A 23,932-nucleotide genomic window follows, 5' to 3' on the forward strand; every position below is an offset into this window, starting at 1 on the left:
TGGCTCTTTAGGGGGTGCGCTACAGAGACAATTTACCACATTTATCGGCGTATAACACGCACCCCAAGTTTAGGAGGGAATTTTAAGGAAAAAAACTTTTAGGAGGGAAGTTTAAGGAAAAAAAACTTACATTTAAATGCCTATCAATGCAGCCTCATCAGTGTCCATCTGTAGCAGTGTCCCCCATTGCAGCCTTGTCAGTGTCCATCTTTAGCATTGTCCCTGATTGCAGCCTTGTCTCCCATTGCAGCCTTGTCCCCCATTGTAGTCTGCAGCCTTGCCCTGTGTCGTTTGCAGACATCTGGCATTTAAAAATGGCGCCGCTGTTCTCGGCGGCTTTCGGCCACCGAGAATTGCCGAAAGCCGCCGAGAATTGCCGAAAGCCACCGAGAATGACCGAAAGCGGCCGAAAGCCGCCGAGAATGGCCGAAAGCCGGCGAGAACGTCCGAAACCCGCCGAGAGCCGCCAAAAGGCTCACATTCGGCCAGGGATCAGCGTATAACACGCACGCACGATTTCCCCCTGATTTTAAGGGGAAAAAAGTGCGTGTTATACGCCGATAAATATGGTATTTTTTTCATTTTGGATGGCCTAAAGGAGGGATTATTATCTTTTGTCAGTTTTTTTTGGCATGTGTTCCAGTTGGGAGATTTCCCTTCACTTCCTGTCCCATAGCCACAAAAGGAAGTGAGAGGAAATCCTTCCATAATAAAATCTATGGCAGTTCAGTAGAACTAGTGTCCCCAATAAAGGATTTCCCCTCTTCCTGTGCTGATGACCACTCAAAATTTTATTTCTTTCACTTTCTACCACCAAGACCAATAGGGGGACACAGACAGCAGTAAAACCTGACAGGCGTTCTAATGCTTCTCCACTCTATTAAAAAAAAATGTTTTACCTCATTTATACCTGAAACTGTTACCTGCCCACTGCTCAGACCTGTGATCACATCATCTAGCATTAGGGAAGGCTTCCAGCATCTACTTCCTTTTGCAGCTCTGGGCTGTCATATGTTCAAATGCCAAGAGCTGCAAAGGAAGCTGATGCTGGAGGATGTGAAACAGTGTGCCGCAATAAACCAAGCTCTTTTGGAACAATCAGCTTTCACCATACTTGCCACCACTGGGGCACCATGGCGCACAGAAATTTACCACAAATGGGTTACTTGGCTGTGGTTTCCCCGTACTGCTACGTTGTTTTTAAAAATTGTGACAGCAAGCGGGGGTAGAAGATCTCTCCCTTGCTGTCTAAATGGAGAATCGAGAGTGTGGGGGTTGGTGCGTCTGTAAAATGTTACACCCTGAATTTGGGTGTAACATGTTACAAAAAGTGAACTTATCCATTAAGCGTTGCTAAACTTTTCACACTCAAAATGTTGAGTTTTAAGAGAAGAGAGCAACAAATTTTTTAGCCCAGAAAGAGTTAATAAGTCAAATTTTCATTCAAAGATTCTAACAATACATTGCTTCAACAAGCCCCCTTCAAAACCAGTTGATGATGGGAAGTGTCTAGTCTGGCCATGGAAATGAGAGAAGAGGTGGGGAGGTCACCTAAGGTTTTTACTCTTCAGTTCTGAAGTTCTGTTTCTAGCACAGTGGTGGGACATGTAAGGTTGGTGCTCTAAACAAGATAAATGCACCTTCAGAACAATGAGTCTCATTGTTCATGAAGAAGCAACTCTCTAAAACCTTACATGACCCAGCTATAAAGAATAACGTTTATAATCACACAATAAAAGTATGGGAATGTAAAGCATGTACTGAAATACTGGAAGGCTCTGGATAAGGCTGGGTGTCAATTTGAGGGGGATTGGGTTTGTGGAGCGGGTTAGGGGACTTTGCAGCTGCCTTGATGGCCTTGTAGGGGTTGAGCTCTCTGGAGGGCATTGGGAAGCACTGTGTGAGGTTGAGGGGTACTGTTGGGCGCAATATGGAGGGCCACTTTGCCGCAGGTTGGGCTGCACTGTGAGAGGTTGGGGGCACAGTGGAGGCTGAGGAATGTCTGGGGGCACTGTGGGCCACTATGGGAGATTATGGGGCAATATGGAAGCTGGGAGGCACTGTGGGAGGTTATGAGATTTGCAGATGACTAAGGACCCAGGAAAGGGGGAAGGCCACAACCCAGTGGTTGAAGACCATTGGCATAGATAACAGAGTAAGGACTAGCATCACAAACAGTTGGGGGGGTTGCCATAATAACGGCATGAAAAGTTGTTTTTATATATTTATTTTTTACTGGTTTTCTTTATTGGAATACATATTTGTTGGTATAGGTGGCTGTGGCTCACAAAAATATCACATGTGGCAGTTTGTGAATGAGAAGCCTTATGGTAATGCCATGTTCTTGTTTGCAGGTATTCAACCTGGTCCTATTTATGGCAAGCTGAAACTTGGCTCTTCGGTTACACTAGAGAATGGACAAATTATTCATCCATCCGATGTCCTAGGGGACCCCATGCCAGGAAGGAAAGTTTGCATACTTGGAGACTGCTCAGGTGTCACCTCAGTGGGGGCCGCTAAGCTTTGCCAGGATTCTGACCTTCTCATTCATGAAGCTACACTAGATGACGAACAGATGGTCAAAGCCAAGGAAAATGGTCACAGCACGCCCAAAATGGCAGCTGAGTTTGCAAATTTGTCTCGTGCAAAGAAGCTGGTTCTGAATCACTTCAGTCAGAGGTTTAAGCCCCCAGGACTGATTACGGAAGGGGATGACGATGTGACCATACTGAAGACTCAAGCCGAAAGCGTTTTTATGGGACAGGAAGTTATATTAGCAGAGGACTTTATGACTATTACAATTCCAATGAAAAAGACAGATTAGGGTAATGGTCTCACTTTAAAGAGGACCAAGGTCTTTGTACCCTTTTGGAAGGGCGCTTTTTTGTGTACACCAGCAAGAACAAGACAGTTAGAACCCTTGACTCTGGTGTTTGGACTTCTCATGTGTACACGGACAGGTGCTACCACCATAGGATGCAGTGATCCACTCCACCCCATCCTACACTAAGCTGAGGACACATGGGACCTTGTTGAGCATCTGTGTAGCAAGCCTTTTAAAAGGTTTCTCTCTAAATAATTGTTGCTTTACAGCCCAGAATACCAAGAGCTTTTGGGATGTGCATCTGTTTTATGACCATCTGCTCTGAAAAGTACTGGTTTCTTGAGAAATACCATCGAGTTTCTGTATCATGAATATTCAATTTGAGATGGGAGTAAAAAAAAGGCATCAAGCCCTCAAGGGGGACGTAACTATTACTGCTAGCTTAGTATGGTTTAAAGTGATATTTGCTGCTCTAGCTACATTCACATCATGTTAGGATGTAGATATTCATGCTTTTAAACAGTAAAAATAAAAATTAAAATGTTTTATATAATGGCTTTATTTCGCTTTCAGACCTGAGGTTTAATGTATTTTTCCAACTAAAATCACATCATTTTTTGTTTGAGCCTGTTTGAGATTTATTATAAAATCTTAGTTTCCTATTATTTTTATTTTATATATGGGCTTTATGTAACTTTAAGACATACACTATATTGTCAAAAGTATTGGGACGCTTGCCTTTACACGCACATGAACTTGCACCCCAGTCTTAGTCTGTAGGGTTCAATATTGAGTTGGCCCACCTTTTGCAGCTTTAATAGCTTCAACTCTTATGGGAAGGCTGTCCACAAGGTTTAGGAGTTTGTCTATAGGAATGTTTGACCATTCTTCCAGAAGCACATTTGTGGAGTCAGGCACTGATGTTGGATGAAAAGGCCTGGCTTGCAGTCTCTGCTCTATTTCGTCCCAAATGTGTTCTATTGGGTTGAGGTCAGGACTCTGTGCAGGCCTGTCAAGTTCCTTCACCCCAAACTCGCTCCTCCATTTCTTTATGGATCTGGCTTTGTGCACTGGTCCAAATCATTTGGTGGAGGGGGGATTATGGTGTGGGGTTGTTTTTCAGGGGTTGGGCTTGGCCCCTTAGTTCCAGTGAAGGGAACTCTTAAGGCGTCAGCATACCAAGACATTTTGGACAATTTCATGCTCCCAACTTTGTGGGAACAGTTTGGGGATGGTCCCTTCCTGTTCCAACATGACTGTGCACAAACTGTTCCCACAAAGTTGGGAGTATGAAATTGTCTAAAATGTCTTGGTATGCTGACGCCTTAAGAGTTCCCTTCACTTGAACTAAGGGGCCAAGTCCAACCCCTAAAAAAAACAACCCCACACCATAATCCCCCCTCCACCAAATGATTTGGACCAGTGCACAAAGCAAGGTCCATAAAGACATGGATGAGCAAGTTTGGGATGGAGGAACTTGACTGGCCTGCCCTCAACCCAATAGAACGCCTTTGGGATGAATTAGAGCAGAGACTGTGAGCCAGGCCTTCTCGTCCAACATCAGTGCCTTACTTCACAAATGAAGAACGGTCAAACATTCCCATAGGCACACTCCTAAACCTTGTGCACCATAAGAACGATCATATCGGCAGTTCTGCCACTTGATTGTTCTTACAGACGATGGGAGGGGGCATCCCCCGCCGCCATCCGGTGCTTCTCCGGGCTCTCCTGTGCCATCAGGGACCCGAAGAAAGAATCAGCCGCCGCTGGATGACGACCATAGAGATGTCCACAGTCATCTCTATGACCGTCGGAGGCCCAGGTGGAGCATTATGACTTCACGTCCGGGCTGCGATCGTTGCTGGTAAGCACGAGATCGTGATTTTTTTTTTTTTTTGATCTCATGCTTTCCAGCCTGGAGGTGAGATGTGGGGTCTTTTTGACCCCGCATCTCTACATAAAGAGGACCTGTCGCACACCATTCCTATTACAAGGGATGTTTACATTCCTTGTAATAGGAATAAAAGTGATAAAAAAAATGTAAAAGAAAAAACATAAAAATTAAAAAAAGAAAGTAAAATAAACTAACAATTTTTTTTTTTTTTAAACGCCCCTGTCCCCGTTAGTTCGCGCTCAGAAGCGAACGCATGTGTAAGCAGGGCCATCTTTAATACTGATTGGACCCTGGGCAAACGCTTTTTTGCCCCCCCCCTACCCCCACCCCCCATACAATTTTGCTCTCCACCTGCTCTGAGACATACAATAAATAGCAGCTAGACTTAAAAGCAGTTTACTGTATTAGATCAGGCAGCGATTGCGATTGGTTGCCAGAGGTTACAGTGTATCATTACCACTTACTGACTAGTTGCTAGAGGCTACAGCACACATTACGGCTCACGGATTGGTTGCTAGAGGTTACAGCACATCATCTCCTCACTGCAGGGGGCAAGATATAAATATGAATGCTGCCTTTACATATCTATGCTGCCCGTTGCAGCTATTTACATTTGAATTCTGGTTATTTACATGTAAACACAAGGTCTGCAGGTGAGTCATCTGTACACAACAATCTGTACACAACAATAATGTCCAGCAGAGCTGGACATTATTAGTAGCGGCAATTCACACTGAGATATCAGGGCACAGCAAGGGATTAAAAGTTCAAGGGACAAGGGAATTTAAACTGGGATAGTTGTCAAGTATGAGGCAGCTGCTTTGGGCCCCACAACAATGACAGGGCCCAGGGCAGCTGCCCCTTTCGCCCTGTGTTAAAGACGGCCCTGCGTGTAAGTCCCGCCCACATATGCAAACGCCGTTCAAACCACACATGTGAGGTATCGCCGCATGCGTTAGAGTGCGAGCAACAATTCTAGCACTAGACCTCCTCTGTAACTATAAACTGGTAACCTGTAAAAAAAAATGCCTATGGAGATTTTTAAGTACCGAAGTTTGGCGCCATTCCCTGAGTGTGCGTGACATGTTAGGTATCTACCGTATTTATCGGCATATAACAAGCACTTTTTTCCCCTGAAAATCATGGGTGCGTGTTATAGGCCGATTCCCGCCGATTTTGTGTGATCGGAGCAATCGCGGCAATTGCCGCCGACATACACAGCCATGTGTAGATTCAAATATGGCACAGAGACTGCAGGGATTCGTCGGAGCCGAGATACACATACCCGAGTGTTCTGTTCGGCTTTTTTCGGCGCCACCGTCACGGACATTCCCGCCCTTGGACCTGTGTTATGTCCATCATAAGGCGGGACTGGTCGTGACTGTGAGCGGCGCCAAAAAAAGCCAAGAACACTCGGGTATGTGTATCTCGGATCCGACGAATCCCTGCAGTCTCGGCGCCATATTTGAATCTACACACGGCTGTGTATGTCGGCGGCGAGTGCACAAAGCTGCACTGACATGGCTGCACTGGGGCAAACCTGCACGGGCAAAGCTGCACTGACAAAGCTGCACTGGGGCAAGGCTGCACTGACAAGGCTGCACTGACAAAGCTGCACTGGGGCAAGGCTGCACTGATAAGGCTGCAATGGACACTGGGGCAAGGCTGCACTGACACTGAAAAGGCTGCAGATGGACACGATAGCGCTGCATTGATGGGCATTTTAATGTAAGTTTTTTTTTTCCTTAAACTTCCCTCCTAAAAGTTTTTTTTCCTTAAAATTCCCTCCTAAACTTGGGGTGCGTGTTATATGCCGGCGCGTGTTATACGCCGATAAATACGGTATTTACTCGGCGTAACATCATCTTTCACATTATACAAAAAAATTGGGCTAACCTTACTGTTTTGTTATTTTTAAATTCGTGAAACTGTTTTATTGTTTTTTTTTTTTTTCCCAAAAAAAAAAAACATGTTTGAAAAATTGTTGCGCAAATACTGTGCGAGATAAAAAGCTGCAACGACCACCATTTTATTCCCTAGGGTGTCTGCTAATATATTATAATGTTTGGGGGTTCTGAGTAATTTTTTGGCAAAAAAATTAGGATTTTTACATGTAGGAGAGGAGTGCCAGAATAGGCCCGGTATGGAAGTGGTTAAAGGAGGAAAATAATGCCCCATCATTCATATCAGTGGGAAGAATAGAGCCCCATCATTGGTATCAGTGGGAAGAATAGTGCCCCATCATTGATTTCAGTGGGAGGAATAGTGTCTCATTGTTGGCGTCAGTGGGAGGAATATTATCCTATTGGTGTCAGTAGAAGGAATAGTGCCACATCATTGGTATCAGTTGGAAGAATAGTGCCTCCATTGTCGGTGTCAGTTCGAGGAATAGTGCCACATTGTTGGTGTAAGTGGGAGGAATAGTGCCTCGTCATTGGTATTAGTGGGAAAGATAGTGCCCCATCGTTGGTGTCAGTGTGAGATATTGTGCCCCATCTTTTGTGTCAGGGGAAGGAATTGTGCCCCATCATTGGTGTCAGGGGAAGAATTTATGCTCCCATGATAGGTGTCAGTGAGAAGAATACCCCATTGTTCATGTCAGAGGCCGAAATAATGTCTTAAATGTCAGATAAAGGCAAGCAAAGGGACACATCTGGTCCACGTACCGCAGTTTGGAGACCACTGTTCTAGGACATCCTTGTGTTAGAATCAGCTTCTTTGCATAACTGGAATCACCACCTGACCCGGACAATTGCAAGTGATTCATCCTATTGCTAGGTGGTCTGTGGATTAAATATGCTACTGTCATATTTTATCTCTTGTTTTGTACCATAGTACATGTCAATATATTTCTTTCATGGTCATGCAATGGAGAAGTTGTTTTCTCTACAACTCTCTTCCTCCGCCTTCTGTGTTTACCAGTACAAGGCACCCCTTCAGAGGCTCAGGCGGGGTAAGCTGCACCAGCCTTGCTGCTCCTACAACCCTTGCCGAGTACTTCTACCTGCCCCTCTTAGGTGAGTGGTGGGAGCGTTCTGTACACAGAATAAACTGATCAGCACTGCCAGCTGCAGCCTGTGGTGCTGATCGAGTGCCAAAAATCCGAAAGTGTGGTTGTATAGAAATTGATCAGTGGATCGATTTCTGAACAATCACCCTGCTCATATATGGATTAAAATTTGAATCCATGTATGGCCGGCTTAACACTCCCCTCCCTACATATTAATAATGCTGCTGTCCAACAGTGCCTCCTGTGCTCCTTCATCTAGTGCGAGGGAACTCTAATACATGAGGTGTGTCACTGGCCAGATCACCAGGTGAAAACAGAGGGAAAAAAAAAGAAAATTAATGCTGCCACCACATCTAAGAAATGGTAAGCTTCACTATATTACATTTTTGGCTTTGGGTTTAGTACCGCTTAAAAAAAGAAGAGAGAGGAAAAAAAAAAAAAAAAAATATATATATATATATATATATATATATATATATATATATATATATATATATATATATATATATATGCATGTATATATCATTTGGATCAGGCTACATACCTATATACAGACTAGTGTTTCTAGTTACGAAGCCATGAAGCAGTCCTCTCCGATCACACCAATGCTTGCATACAGTAGGTAAAGATATTATTTCCATTTCCACATACCATGCTAATAGTGGCTATTTTTGTCGCTAGTCCAAAAATACTGCACATCATGCTATCTTCAAGTAATCCAACACACCCCAGGCTTCATGATAGTTCTTTATTCAATCAATGACTTCATCGCTGGCACATTCGGCATTACATATTCTTGTAATAGGGCAATTAAACCAAAAACATTTCATTGTGTGAAAGATCTAATAGTCACTCGTACTGTATACATGTAAAAATTTGGAGTGTAGGAACAGAGATCGCAGCTCAGTTTAAATGTCGGCACAGCGGCTGTGTGCCAGGGGCGACTGCGCTACTGAGCATCCCGTATTGGCCAATGAAGACTGCAGCAGCCCGCCACCCAGAAGAAGCTGAGTAGAAGATGCTGGCGAGGGACATTGGACTGTTGAAGGATAGATAAATATTGTGGTGTTTAGTCTTCGCTTTAAGGAGGTGGCACTATTGGATTGCATAGTGCATGGCCGGCCTAAGGTCTCATTCAGTAACATACACACAATTTTATAAGTGTAGCACCCTCCTAGATACAATGTTAGGTAAAGTTAGTTCTTTTTGGCTCTTATGTAGTGACTGGAACAGCTATCGATTGCTTTGGGCTGTTCTGGATCTCACAGGCTGCAGGTTTGATTGTTTCCCCCTGCATTCTAGACATTTCTAGAACATAGTGGGCTGGAAAGTCAAAAGAGCAACCTGAATATTGCACTTTCCTGATGCCAAACATGGCAGCGTACATATTATATAGCTCCGCCCCTATATCCACCCACAGGATCTGTTTAGCTCTATAAAAGTCTGACTGAGAGCTACCTCCCCCATACTCCTTTTTGTCCTCAAAAGATCAACACCTACAGACCGTTGCACTCAGGATAAAGCTCTTACCTGTCGACTACATTGGAGTCCATCTGGGTTCAAGCCTCTCCCAGTATGCAGTCCCACATCTTAGGTTGCTAAACGCACCAACAAGGTGGGGAACCCCTTCTGGTGGTCTTTTGGGGTCGAGGTGTTCTCTAATCAAAGACGACAATCCTCTTGTGGCATGCCTGCTTTGGAGTCCGGATCCAGCAGCTGGGACTGCATGATGTCTTCTGTCCTATGGAACTCTTTCCAGGTCTGTCAATGTCTATAAAACTTTTTTCTTTTTCTTGCTCTCATGTCTCTAAAGACCCCATACAAACTGTGCAGCTTTTGTTGTCTGATTTCCTTTAGATTGCTGGGACCATGTGGTGCAGGGGCCTGCCTGAGGCTCTTAAGGTTTGACCTCATATTGTGTGGTTTTGGTAAATCTGAGGGAAAAAATCTGCAGAGGATTGTATGCTGTGTAGCCAGCTTAAAAGTGTCCTTTCGTGTGGATGGGCATTGGCTTTCCTCCGATTAGAACAGAGGTGAGAGAGGGCTGAGTCTCTCTCTCTCTCAGGTGCTCTATTTACAGAGCACAAGTGGTTAGATAATGGATGCCTTTGGTATTCGGCATCCAGAGAGGCAGCATCTCATTCTGAGGAACAGTCAATGACAGGTAAGTCTTGCTATCCTAGTAATGTGGATAGAAGGGGGGGGGGGGGGGTTGCCCAGTTTTCTTTTATTTAAATTTGTTACTGTTTGCCAAAAAGAAAAAAAAAAAAGAGGATATATATGTATTTTTTTTCTCTATATCCCTCACTTCCCTTATTTCTCTCTGTTGCCATGCAGTCCCCTTTGCACCTTTTCGGTTCTTCTGCCAGCATGAGCCTAACAGCACATAACCAAGACCACCACAATACCAGGTAAGGGCCAACTTTGGGTAATTAAGAAGATGCGGGAAAAAAGAGTGCATTCTGCCCTGTCTATTGCAGTCCTGGCCGCTCACACTCCTGCTCTAGGAGGTCCAGAGGCCCTCTGGATCCTCAGGATTTTTTCAGGGCAGAAAGTGACTCCTCCAGTCCTGGCAGACCCCACTACAAAGGGTGCAAATGTACGCTTAAAAGAACGCACACCGCTTCTCCTCTAAGGGCTCAGCGCCCAAAAGGCAAATGTTGGTCATGCGGAGATGACCCTATGCCTGGAAAGTTACTTTGCAGCAACTGCTTCAGTCAGCTGGCCAGAGACCACCTTGAGAAAGTAGTTCCCAACTCCCTGGCAGAATTTTCCGGTCGTCTCAATATTCTAGCAAACCCTCCTCGTACTCTGAGAGAAGACTGTTCATTATGAGATATCACCTTTAAAAACAGCTTTCCTATTAGCCATAACTTCAGGGGAAGGGTGTCTGAACTCCAAGAATTGGGGGCAGCAGAACCTTATTCCATGTTCTTCCCAGACAGGGTTGTGCTAAGACCATTGGATAATTTTGTCCCAAAAGTGGCATCGATATTTCATCTGTCCAGTGAATGGGTGCTTCCAGCCTTCCCAGCAGAATCAGATGCTGATCTGCTTGAGTTGGACATTCCAAAAGTCCTCAAAGCCTATCTCCAGGCTACCACTAGAGTCAGAGGTTCTGACAGACTTTTTCATCATCATGAAAATTTAAAGGGAAAGAGGCCTCGGCCAGAACCATCTCGTCCTGGATAGTAAAAAATATTCACCGGGCATATAGAGCCAGGAAGGATCCTCCAGAGGTGGTTAGAGCTCACTCAACCAAGGCGATGTCGTCTTCTTGGGCAGCACGGGCAGGATTGTGTCTGTAGACAGTCTGTAAAGAGGCTAGCTGGTCATCATATCATACGTTCTTAAAACACTACAGGGTGGATCCAGCAGCTCTTGCTACAGTAGAGTTTGGGAGGAAAACCATCCAAGCTTTTATGTCTATTGTCAAAGGCTAAGTTTGTAGCATTAAACCCTCCCTCTCAAGAGCTGATTATGTATCATATGTATGCTGCCATGTTTGGTGTCAGGAAAATGGAAAATTGTATGAAATACTTACCGTAATTTTCCTTTCCTGATGCCAATACATGGCCCGGTGGAGGTTGGAAAGGGTCTAGTTGTCCCGTGGCATTGTGGGCATTAAGTTCTCCCTCACTGAAGAGTGTCCGGTGGATAGTGGAAGGAGGCATTCAGATATCCTGTGACATTGTGAATATGGACCTGAGCTCAAGGCCCTAGTGATTGTGTGCTGGTGTCCTTTTGGGTGAGTGTGGGTGACTCTGGCTGAGACAGCCCTTGCAAGGTCTCAGTTCTGGCTTTCTTACTTTGCTTCTGGTGTAGAGACTTTTTGGAGAAGCTTAGCACAGTGTAGTGTCCTCCTGTTCCTATGTAGTGTTTTTGAAGTATCACGTAGCACCCTACATCATCAAAAAGTTTATTTAGCTATTAATACAAAAAAAGACATTCCCCAGACTGTTTATCGAGCCTGAGTGTATTGACTGTTTCTGTGTGCCAGATTGCCTCTGAACTGTTTTGAGAAAGGACTTGTTAAACTACAGCTGCTCCTTTGGGGGTGTAGCACTGCATGTAGGGGCTCGGCCGGGATTTTCCTTATGCGCACATGGCCATTGCCGGTGAGAGGATCATGGTGTGGGATAAACAATGGACTGTCCGATACTTCTGTATGCAAGAGAGGATTGCTACAGTATATACTTATTTCAAATAGAGCTTTGCCCAGGAAAATAGCTGCTAGGATGAAGGGCATTTTCAGTTGGGCACTCAAGAGTTAAGCAGAGTGGCGGGAAGAGCCCACTTGGTAAACAGCCGCTGGCACCAAAGCAGCTGGAGGAAGAAGGGTGAAGCTATTGTGTAAGTTTCAGGGAGTGAGTACACCCTACACATGTTGGAGAGAGAGAGAGAGAGTGCTAAAATGGCGAATTACCGATCCTTTAGGTCAGGGGTAGGCTACCAGTAGCCCTCCAGCTGTTGTGGAACTACATTTCCCATGAGGCATTGCAAGGCTGGCAGTTATAATTACTCCCAGAGGCATGATGGGACTTGTAGTTCTGCAACAGCTGGAGGGCCTCAGATTACCTACCCCATTCTTTAGGTGCTGGGGAACGCCTGTTAGTTTAACAGGAAGCCCGAACTATCTGGCCGGAGCGGCAGAGTAGCTCATCGACACAGATGTGAGGCTGGTGTATTGAGGCTGTCTTGCCTTGGGCACCATTCAGGGAGCGGAGCACATGTGTGTTGTGTGCGGGAGCAGCCAGAGGCTGACTGCAGTGATGAGAGCATATACAGTTAGGTCCATATATATTTGGACACAGGCGCAATTTTCATACTTTTGGCTCTGTATGCCACCAGAATAAAAGTAAAACTAAACAATTCAAATTAATTTGAAGCGCAAACTTTCAGCTTTAATTCAAGGGGTTCAACATAACTATCAAGTACATATTTTAGGAACTGCAACCATTTTTATACACACTCCCCCATTTTCAGGGGCTCAAATGTAATTGGACAAATGAATATAATCATAAATAAAATGTTCATTTTAAATATTTTTTGAGAATCCTTTACTGGCAATGACTGCCTGAAGTATGGAACCCATGGAAATTACCAAAGACTGGGTTTCCTCCTTTCTGATGCTTTGCCAGGCTCTAAGGCTGCATTCACACCCGAGTGTTTCAAAGTTGCGCGTTTATACCATGCTTTTGCTGCATTTTTGTTCAGGTCACCAATGTAAAAGGCAAAAAAACGCCTATAATCTGCCACAAAGAAGCTCATGTTCTTTTTTTGAGCTTAGGGCGTTTTTCAGGCATTTTGCTTCAGGTGACAAAACACTCAGATGTGAACAGGTGCCATTGAAATGAATGTGATTTTGCTTGTTGGGCGTTTTTTCGGGTGTTTTATGAGCTGAAAACACTCAGGTGTGAATGCAGCCTAACTGCAGCTGTCTTTAGTTGTTCTTTGTGGGTTTTTCTGCCTTTAGTTTTGCCTTCAGCAAGTGAAATGCATACTCAATTAGGTTGAGATCAGGTGATTGACTCGGCCATTGCAGAATATTCCACTTCTTTTCCTTCAAAAGCTCCTCGGTTGCTTTTGCAGTGTGTTATGGATCATTGTCCATCTGTACTGTGAAGCGCCGTCCAATCAATTTTGCTGCATTTGGCTGAATCTGGCCTGACCGTATACAGTGCATCCGGAAAGTATTCATAGCGCTTCACTTTTTCCACATTTTATGATACAGCCTTATTCCAAAATGAATTAAATTCATTATTTTCCTCAAAATTCTATAAACAATACCCCAATAATGACAATGTGAAAGAAGTTTGTTTGAAATCTTTGCAAATTTATTAAAAATAAAAAACAAAAAAAATCCCATATACATAAGTATTCTTAGCCTTTGCTCATTACTTTGTTGAAGCACCTTTGGCACCAATTACAGCCTCAAGTATTTTTAAATATGATGCTACAAGCTTGGCACACCTATTTTTGGGCAGTTCCTCTCATTCTTCTTTGCAGGACCTCTCAAGTTCTCTCAGGTTGGATGGGAAGCGTCGGTACACAGCCATTTTCAGATCTCTCCAGAGATGTTCAATCGGGTTCAAGTCTGGGCTCTGGCTGGGCCACTTAAGGACATTAATAGAGTTGTCCTGTAGCCACTCCTTTGTTATCTTGGCTGTGTGCTTAGGGTCGTTGTCCTGTTGGTAGATGAACCTTTGCCCCAGTCTGAGGTCCAGAGCGATCTGGAGAAGGTTTTCATCAAGGATGTCTCTGTACATTGCTGCATTTATCTTTCCCTCGATCCTGACTAGTCTCCCAGTTCCTGCCGCTAAAATTAAATCCCCACAGCATGATGCTGCCACTACCATGCTTCACTGTAGGGATGGTATTGGCCAGGTGATGAGTGGTGCCTGGTTTCCTTCAGCCATGACGCTTGCCATTCAGGCCAAAGAATTCAATCTTTGTTTCATCAGACCAGAGAATTTTGTTTCTTAAGGTCAAAGTCCTTCATGTGCCTTTTGGCAAACTCCAGGTGAGCTATCGTGCTTTTTACTGAGGAGTGGCTTCCATCTGGCCACTCTACCATACAGGCCTGATTGGTAGAGTGCTGCATAGATTGTTGTTCTTCTGGAAGGTTCTCCTCTCTCCACAGAGAAATGCTGGAGCTCTGTCAGAGTGACTATCTGGTTCTTGGTCACCTCCCTGACTAAGGCCCTCCTGCCCGGATTTGGCCAGGTGCTCCGCTCTAGGAAGAGTCCTGGTGGTTCCAAACTTCTTGCATTTAAGGATGATGGAGGCCACTGTGCTCATTGGGACCTTCAATACTGCAGAAATTTTTCTGTACCCTTCCCCAGATCTGTGCCTCGATACAATCCTGTCTGAGGTCTACAGACAATTCCTTGGGCTTCATGGCTTGGTTTGTGCTCTGACATGCACTGTTAAGGGTGGGGCCTTATAGAGATAGGTGTGTGCCTTTCTAAATCATGTCCAATCAACTGAATTTACCACAGGTGGACTCCAATCAAGTTGAAGAAACATCTCAAGGATGATCAGTGGAAACAAGATGCACCTGAGCTCAATTTTGAGTATCATGGCAAAGGCTGTGAATACTTATGTACATGGGATTTTTTTTTTTTTTTTTATAAATTTGCAAAGATTTAAAACAAACTTCTTTCACATTGTCATTATGGGGTATGGTTTGTAGAATTTTGAGGAAAATAATGAATTGAATCCATTTTGGAATAAGCCTGTAACATAACATGTGGAAAAAGTGAAGTGCTGTCAATACTTTCCGGGTGCACTGCATCTCTAAACAGTGCAGAATTCATCCGGCTGCTTCTGTCTCATCATCAATAAATGCCAATGACCCAGTGCCACTGGAAGCCATGCATGCCCATGCCATCATACTGCCTCCACCATGTTTTACAGGTGACAATGTGTGCTTAGGATCTTAGGATGAGCTGTTCCAAATCTTTTCCACACGTTTTTCTTCCTGTCATTCTGGAAAAGATTAATCTTAGTTTCATCCGTTCATAGAATGCCTTTACAGAACTGCTCTGGCTTTTTTAAATGTTTTCTGGCAAAGTCTAATCTGGCTTTTCTGTAGTTTGCACCTTGTTGTGAACCCTCTGTATTTGCTCCTGTGAAGTCTTCTCTTGATTGTAGACTTTGACAATGATACGCCCATCTCCTGGAGAGTCTCCTTCACTTGTCTGGATGTTGTGAATGGGTTTTTCTTTACCATAGAGAGGATCCTGCAATCATCCACCACTGTTGTCTTCTGTAGACGTCCAGGCATTTTTATGTTGCTGAGCTCACCAGTGCGTTCTTCTTTCCTCAGAATGTACCAAACTGTTGATTTGGCCACTCCTAATGTTGCTGCTATCTCGCTGATGGATTTGTTTCGTTTTTGAATCCTTAAAATGGTCTGTTTAACTTGCATGGACAGCGCTTTTGAACGCATGATGTAGGTTCACAGCAATAGATTCCAAATCCCACACTTAGAATCAACTCCAGACCTATTACCTGCGTAATTGATGAAGAAATAATGAAGGAGTAGCCCACATCTGGCCATGAAACAGCTTTTGATTCAATTGTCCAATTACTTTTGGTCCCTTGAAAAAAAGGGGGTGGCTATTCTTAACAGCTGTAATTCCTAAACCCTTACTCCGATTTGGATGTACATACCCTAAAATTAAACCTGTGAGTGTGCACTCTCAGCCCATATCCTTTATACAACTATAGCTTGAATATGTTTTGGTAAATCCCTGTAAAAAAAAACTAAAACTGTGTTTGTGTCCAAATTAGGGTTGTCCTGATACCACTTTTTTAGGACCGAGTACAAGTACCGATACTTTTTTTCAAGTACTCGCCGATACCGATACTTTTTTTTTTTTTAATGTCACGTGACAGTGTTTTTTTTTTAACAATGCTTTCTTTTTTTTTTTTTTTTTTTTAGGGGGGGGGGGGGGGGTGAACGGTGTCTGTGTGTTTTTTTTATATACATTTTTATTATTTTTTACAATAATATTTTTTTTTATTATTTATTGCAATATGTGTGTTTTTTTTTTTAATCAGCCCTGCTGGGGGGCTTTGGTGAGATATCAGGGGTCTTAACAGACCCCTGATATCTCCCCCTTGAGACAGAGAAAGAGACCGAGGATAGAGATTCCCCAGTCCCTTTCTCTGTAGCCTCAGCTGCACTGAGAATGAATGGAGAGAAGACAGCGGCTGCTCTCCATTCATAAACTGAGACATCGTAATCACAGGAGATTAAAATGTTTCAGTTATGTGAATGGACAGAGTCAGCTGACTCTGTCCATTCACAAAGGAGGACATGGAGAGAGAGAGACAGCACAATGGAGGGGAACAGCAGAATGGAGAGGGACAGCAGAATGGAGGGGGACAGAGGAAGAGAGGGGGACAGCGAACGGCGGGACAGAGGAACGGTGGGGGACAGCGAATGGTGGGACAGAGGAACGGAGGGGGACAGCGGAATGAAGAGGGACAGAGGAATGGAAGGGGACAGCGGAACGAAGAGGGACAGCGGAGGGGGACAGCGGAACGGAGGGGGCATGGAGGGGGACTGAAGAAGGATGCGGTGACAGTCAGCGGTGATCACGTGTGGGGGAGTTACAAGCACCGATCACCGCTGTATGTCACTAAGCAGCTGAAAGCCGCGGGGGGAGAAGCTTGTAACTCCCCCACACGCCGAGCACCGCTGACTGTACAGGTATGGGCGGAAGCATTTGCCCGAGTATAAGTACTCGGGCAAATGCTCGGTATCGGTGCCGATACCGATACTGGTATCGGGACAACCCTAGTTCAAATATATATATATGGACCTAACGGTAGCAGTGGGCACTGTGGAGAAGCTTTTTGAGTTATTGTCTCATAATCTACAAACAACTGTCGACTGGAATACAGGACTGTGTATGGAGATGTCGAGAGCTAGTAAAACCTGGAGGCAAGAGATCGTCTCTGTTCCAGGATATTGCCAAATGCTGCCTCTTCTGTCGCTTTGGTGCCAAAACCCAAATCCATAGGCTACGTGAGAACATGGGGGAGACTAGATTTGCAGAAGGAATTGAGCATTAGTCTATTGGCCAATTAGAGCAGCACGCCCCCCCCCCATTGCTTCCGGGGGTCAAGCTTTAGATGCCAAGCCTACAAACACTTGGTCTCCAAACTTTCTAAGAAAATAAGCTAGTTTACTGTTCTTCAGACTTTAAGAGGCACGGATTGCGGACAGTAATGCCCCGTACACACGGTCGGATTTTCCCACGGAAAATGTGTGATAGGACCTTGTTGTCGGAAATTTCGACTGTGTGTAGGCTCCATCACACATTTTCCAACGGATTTTCCGACACACAAAGTTTGAGAGCAGGCTATAAAATTTTCCGACAACAAAATCCGTTGTCGGAATTTCTGATCATGTTTACACAAATCCGACGCACAAAGTGCCAAGCATGCTCAGAATAAATAAAGAGATGAAAGCTATTGGCTACTGCCCCGTTTATAGTCCCGAGGTACGTGTTTTACGTCACCGCGTTCAGAATGATCAGATTTTCCGACAACTTTGTGTGACCGAGTTTGAGCCAACATCCGTCGGAAAAAATCCATGGATTTTGTTGTCGGAATGTCCGATCAATGTCCGACCGTGTGTACGGGGCATAAGAGTTAAAAAAAAAAAAAAAAAAAGAAGAGAAGGCCCCAACGTCAGTGGGAAAAAATAATGCCCCATTGTTTGTTTCAGTAAGAGTAATTGCACCCCATTACTGGTGTAAGTGGGAGGGATTGTGCCCCCTCATTGGGAGGAATTTTGTCCCATTGTTGGTGTCAGTGGGGAGGAATTTTGCCCTGTCATTGGGAGGCCCTTTCCCCAGTTCATTGGTGTCAGTGGGGGAGATGATGCCCCATTGTTGGTATCGGTGGATGAAACAGTGCCCCAAGGACCAGATAAAAGCAAGAAGGGCCGCATCTGGCCCCCGGGCCACAGTTTGGAGACCACTGGGCTAGAGGAAACAGTGCCAATAGGCCCACCTGTTGCTGCTACACCAGAGAAGCTGTCAGCTGCTGTCATGCCTGTAAGCTGTATGGTAAAGGAGCTGGAGGCTGCAACAGAGAAAGGTCAGCTTGCAGAGGAAGCCAGTTAAGAAGAGACTGACTCAGTCGTTACCTAAGCAAAGCAAAAGGAGCGGAGTAGTTCAGAGTCACCCAATCAGAATAGTCTTGCGGAGAGATCACCAGGAGAGCTGGGAAGCTGGACAGGCTTCTTGGCTAGACCCTAAAGTGCTGGTGCTAATAGAATATATCACGCAGATGCTGGAGAGTGGTGAGAAACTGCATCTGGGTGTGATTCATATCAGTAACTCTTGCTTCTCTGTTGTGGATTACGGGTTGCCACCATCCCTACAAAACTACACATACTAAACAAAAATCCTAAATTGGGACTTTGAAAGCGACCCAACAATAATATGTATAAAAAATAATGAATTTATTACATATCAGTACAAAAAGTTTCGAACAAAAAAAAAAAAAAATTTTTTCCACCACCAATAACCTCCAAGACATTAGTCAACATATGCATTCAGAAAAATTGTACCCCCAGATCAGAGACTCATAATACATAACCACACTGTAGGTGATCAGTGACAGGTCCTTGTACTGGGAAATCCAATGTGCTTTGAATCTGTATATTTCCTTTCTTCCTCAGGGGGTATTCTGAAATCAAATAACAACAAGATTGGAGATCTCACGGCATTACATAGTATATACATTGCATTTACAAAGTGCCAACTGTGGAACACCTACTGCTTCAATACTTGTGATAATTATGATATAAATACCAAATGTCCTCTCCTGGAATCACATAGGAGCACGCCTCTCCAAAAGGGCCACCATCAGGGCATGCAAAGACTGCATGGGCCACTGGAATAACGTGATATATTATAGTGGCTGCATAATTACAATCACCTCTTTTCCAAGAAGGTATATATGAATATTTCCTAACTAAAGATGTCATAAAGCTTTCCCAAGAATAAATATAGATGACCCTTTGCCTGGGTTTTTAATGTTGTTGGATATATAGTCATTGTTGTCTCAAGTTCAACTGAACTGTTGCCCAAAGTAGGGGGCAATCCTTCACCTGAAAATCCTTCACCATCCTGCTGAGTCTAACATTGGAAGGGAATTCTCTGTACTCACAGCTGAATTGCTGGAGTTGTGAAGGAGAAGTAAAATGACGGGTGTTGGGTACATCGTTCTTTTTTTGTAATGTCACACTTGTTGTTTTTCCTGAAGGACACTAAGCCTATTGGACATCTTAATATTATAGATGATAATACAACTTTCATTTCTAAATGTATGTGATGGTTTTCAATAGTATAATTCATACTGTGCATTTATCTACGTTTAGGCACGTTCAGAGAGAATAGAATTCCAGGGGAAGAAGGCAGCTATGTAAACTCATGTCCACGTATACTATATTATCAAAAGTATTGGGACACCTGCCTTTACACGCACATGAACTTTAGTGGCATCCCAGTCTTAGTCCGTAGGGTTCAATATTGAGTTGGCCCACCCTTTGCAGCTATAACAGCTTCAACTCTTCTGGGAAGGCTGTCCACAAGGTTTAGGAGTGTGTCTATGGGAATGTTTGACCATTCTTCCAGAATTGTATTTGTGAGTTCAGGCACTGTTGTTTGATGAGAAGGCCTGGCTCGCAGTCTAATTCATCAGGTCAGGACTCTGTACAGGCCAGTCAAGTTCCTTCACCCCAAACTCGCTCATCCATGTCTTTATGGACCTTGCTTTGTGCACTGGTCCAAATCATTTGGTGGAGGGGGATTATGGTGTAGGGTTGTTTTTCAGGAGTTTAGGAGTGTGTCTATGGGAATGTTTGACCATTCTTCCAGAAGCACCTTTGTGCTTTGGATGAGAAGACCTGGCTCACAGTCTCCGCTCTAATTCATTCCAAAGGTGTTCTATCAGGTTGAAGTCAGGACTCTGTGCAGGCCAGTCAAGTTCCTCCACCCCAAACTCACTCATCCATGTCTTTATGTACCTTGCTTTGTGCACTGGTGCGCAGTCATGTTGGAACAGGAAGGGGCCATCCCCAAACTGTTCCCACAAAGTTGGGAGCATAAAATTGTCCAAAATGTCTTGGTATGCTGACACCTTAAGAGTTCCCTTCACTGGAACTTAGGGGCCAAGCCCAACCCCTGATAAACAACCCCACACCATAATCCCCCCTCCACCAAATGATTTGGACCAGTGCACAAAGCAAGGTCCATAAAGACATGGATGAGGAAGTTTGGGGTGGTGGAACTTGACTAGCCTGCACAGAGTCCTGACCTCAAGCCGATAGAACACCTTTGGGATGAATTGGAGCGGAGACTGCAAGCCAGGCCTTCTCATCCAACATCAGTGCCTGACCTCACAAATACACTTCTGGAAGAATGGTCAAACATTCCCATAGACACACTCCTAAACCTTGTGGACAGCCTTCCCAGAAGAGTTGAAGCTGGTATAGCTGTAAAGGGTGGGCCAACTCAATATTGAACCCTACGGACTAAGACTGGGATGCCGTTAATGTTCATGTGTGTGTAAAGGCAGGCGTCACAATACTTTTGGTAATATAGTGTATATATTGCAGAACTTGATCTGGTAAACATTGAATTGTTTACACTCCCCCGATCATTTCTGCCACATTTAGGCCTCCTTCACACGGACATACTACAGCATACTCCCATGTGATGGCTGTGTTTACACACACAGGGATGGGCAGGTGTTCCCTGCATTCTGGGGCAGGCAGTCACATCGATTGTCAATTGGAGGCAGCAGCTGCTACTGCTCCCAATTTGACAAGCGTGAGGGTGCACAGGCCTGAATGCCCACCGTCTGCTCTTGGGGACATGCACCCACATCAATCGGGCTGTCTGCATGGGGATGCACAGAACACCTGTGCAGGTACACATGGCACTCGCACAGGTGTACGCTGTAGTACAACGTTGTGAATGAGCCCTAAACCAAACACAGAAGGCCATGTATAAGTAACATAAGACTGATGTCAGAGGGGCGATTCTGTCTCTAGCGGCAGAATTGCTGAGGCTGCCTGTCTGTCCCTATGGAGCCACTCTCTCCCTAGCGCAGGCAATAAGATATCGCTCCCGTCACTGGCAATTAAAGCGGACCTTCATCTACTAAATCTTCTGCCCTTGTTGTTTTAACTTTGGATAGTAAAACATTTATTTTCTGCCAGTAAATACCTTATAGAGCCCACTTCCTGTTCCTTGTCTGGTCATTAGCCTAGGCTTATGACATGCACAGCTCTCTCTCTCACTCTCCTGAGAGTTTGCCAGGAAGGGAGGGGGGATGAGTCATAAGAGGGCCAATGAGAGCTGCAGTGCTGGTGTGCCTCTGTAAATCCAGGAAGTAAACAGGCAGCAGCTTCAGCTGCCCACAGTTAAAATGGCTGCAGCCAGACTTAGAAGAGGGAGATCTCTGCAGTATATTTGGCAAGTACAGAATCCCAGTATATATAAAATAATATGCAAAGTGGTTGGAGGGAAGCTTCAGAATGGCAAAGATGTTTTTATTACAAATTATGTGAGCAGACTGCAGTTCCTCTTTAAGATTCAGCAGCCTGCAGATCAGCAACAGAGCCGTTAATGGCATCCCACTCTTATGCTGGCCATACACTATACGAAAAATCGGCCGAAAAATCGTTCGTATAGACACTTCGTTCGTTTTTCGGCAAGTTAATGGGCACAAATCGATAATTGTTTGTGACGTTTTTGTGGGAAAAAAAACGAACGGGAAGTTTGGAAAATTTCTGCCGAACATACGATAAATTGCAAGGTTAATGTGTTTCCCGTCCGAACTGTCTACACTAGGTCTATGTAAAAAAACGAACAAAAAATTATTTATTCATGTCCATTGAACAATTTATCGGTCGCTACATGATGGCACGATCGTTTGCGGTCACGGTCGAACGTTCGTTTTTCGAAAATGTGTTCGGCCGATTTTCTGTATAGTGTATGGCCAGCATTAGTCTGTAGGGTTCAATATTGAGTTGGCCCACCCTTTGCAGCTATAACAGCTTCAACTCTTCTGGGAAGGTTGTCCACAAGGTTTAGGAGTGTGTCTATGGGAATGTTTGACCGTTCTTCCAGAAGTGCATTTGTGAGGTCAGGCTCATGTTGGATGAGAAGGCCTGGCTCGCAGTCTCCACTCTAATTCATCCCAAAGATGTTCTATCGGGTTGAGGTCAGGTCTCTGTGCAGGCCAGTCAAGTTCCTCCACCCCAAACTCGCTCATCCATGTCTTTGTGGACCTTGCTTTGTGCTCTGGTCCAAATCATTTGATGGAGAGGGGGTTATGGTGTGGGGGTTGTTTTTGCCTCAGCAAATACAGTTGTGCTCATAAGTTTACACACCCTGGCAGAATTTATGATTTCTTGGCCATTTTTCAGAGAATATGAACGATAACACAAATGTTATTATATTATCACCCAAAATGGGAAGTTCCGCTTTTCCTCCTCCTCTGCCATAATTGGAATATCTCTTTTTTTTGGGGGGGTACCTGGTTTTGACAGGTACCTCCTCCCATTTCTGGTCAGCTTGCTGTGGCAATTCCACCAGAATTTCTTCTCCACCCCCCCACCTGCAACCTTCAGGGACACGTCACAGGTTCACAAAGCGCAGTGAAGCTCCCAACTCCTTTTTATTTGTTTTGGACAGAGTATAGAAAGATTACAATCCCTATACAAAGAATTTCCCCCACTTCCTGCCACCGTGACAACAGCTTCCCCAGACAGGAAATGAGAGAGAAAAACCACAAAAGGACAGATTACTGAGGTTCTTGGCCTTTCCCTACTACAAATAACATTTTTATTTGTGTTACAGCTTTTCTTTTGTGTCCTATTTGTTGTCACTGGGACTGAGGCTTTGTATACAAAGGTGTGAAAATTGAAAGCAGATCTTCACTCCCATCTCTCCCACAATAGCGCGGTGTTCAGACCGCCCGCCGGGTGCACATCATTTTCCTAGGGGAAGGACGTGCACTGTGCTCCCTTTGCCTGCTGGGATATACACCTCACACAGCTCTTCAATCAGTAAAAGAGGGGGGCGTGCCCACTGCCTAGCAGCTTGTGATAGGTAAGTTGCGCCTGCTGAACCCAGAAAAGCTGACGGCTAACGATGACATCACAGAAAACATGGTGGTGTAGAACCGAGCGGTGGCAAAACGGAAGAGGATCTCAGCGGTGCAACACTATGGGGGGTTATTTATGTTACTAAAGGCAAATCCACTTTTCACTACAAGTGCACTTGGAAGTGTAGTCGCTGCAGATCTGAGGGTAAGATCTGAAATTAGGGGAAGCTCTGCTGATTTTATCATCCAATCATGTGCAAGCTAAAATGCTGTTTTTTTATTTTCCTTGCATGTCCCCCTCGGATCTACAGCGACTGCACTCCCAAGTGCACTTGTAGTGCAAAGTGGATTTGCCTTTAGTAAATAAACCCCTCTGTATCTGCTGGGCGTGTGAATATCTGAATTGTGCAGAAGAGAACTTTCTGTAAGCAGGAGGTAAAAAAAAAAAAAAAAAAATGGGGGAGGGTCGGGAGTGAAGATTTGACTTAATTGGAATGGAGTAGAAGGCCCCTTTCAGGTGGACCTGATCGGACCCTCCAGTCTGTTCTATGGATCGGCA

The 23,932-nt window shown here is 44.6% G+C and overlaps 1 protein-coding gene across 4 annotated transcripts in view; it reads left to right on the forward strand.

Annotated features, from left to right (window-relative positions):
- The window catches only part of ELAC1 (elaC ribonuclease Z 1), a 30,254-nt gene extending 26,850 nt beyond the window's left edge, over nucleotides 1–3,404 (forward strand). For all 4 annotated transcript variants that reach the window (XM_073619759.1, XM_073619777.1, XM_073619769.1 and 1 more), the window contains one exon: nucleotides 2,355–3,404. In XM_073619759.1, coding sequence (XP_073475860.1) covers nucleotides 2,355–2,824 — 470 coding nt within the window. In that variant the 3' untranslated portion in view covers nucleotides 2,825–3,404. The remainder of the gene's footprint in view (nucleotides 1–2,354) is intronic.
- The last annotated feature ends 20,528 nt before the right edge of the window (nucleotides 3,405–23,932 follow it).

The sequence above is a fragment of the Aquarana catesbeiana genome, linkage group LG01 (assembly GCF_042186555.1).
Source record: "Aquarana catesbeiana isolate 2022-GZ linkage group LG01, ASM4218655v1, whole genome shotgun sequence".
Taxonomy (NCBI): domain Eukaryota; kingdom Metazoa; phylum Chordata; class Amphibia; order Anura; family Ranidae; genus Aquarana; species Aquarana catesbeiana.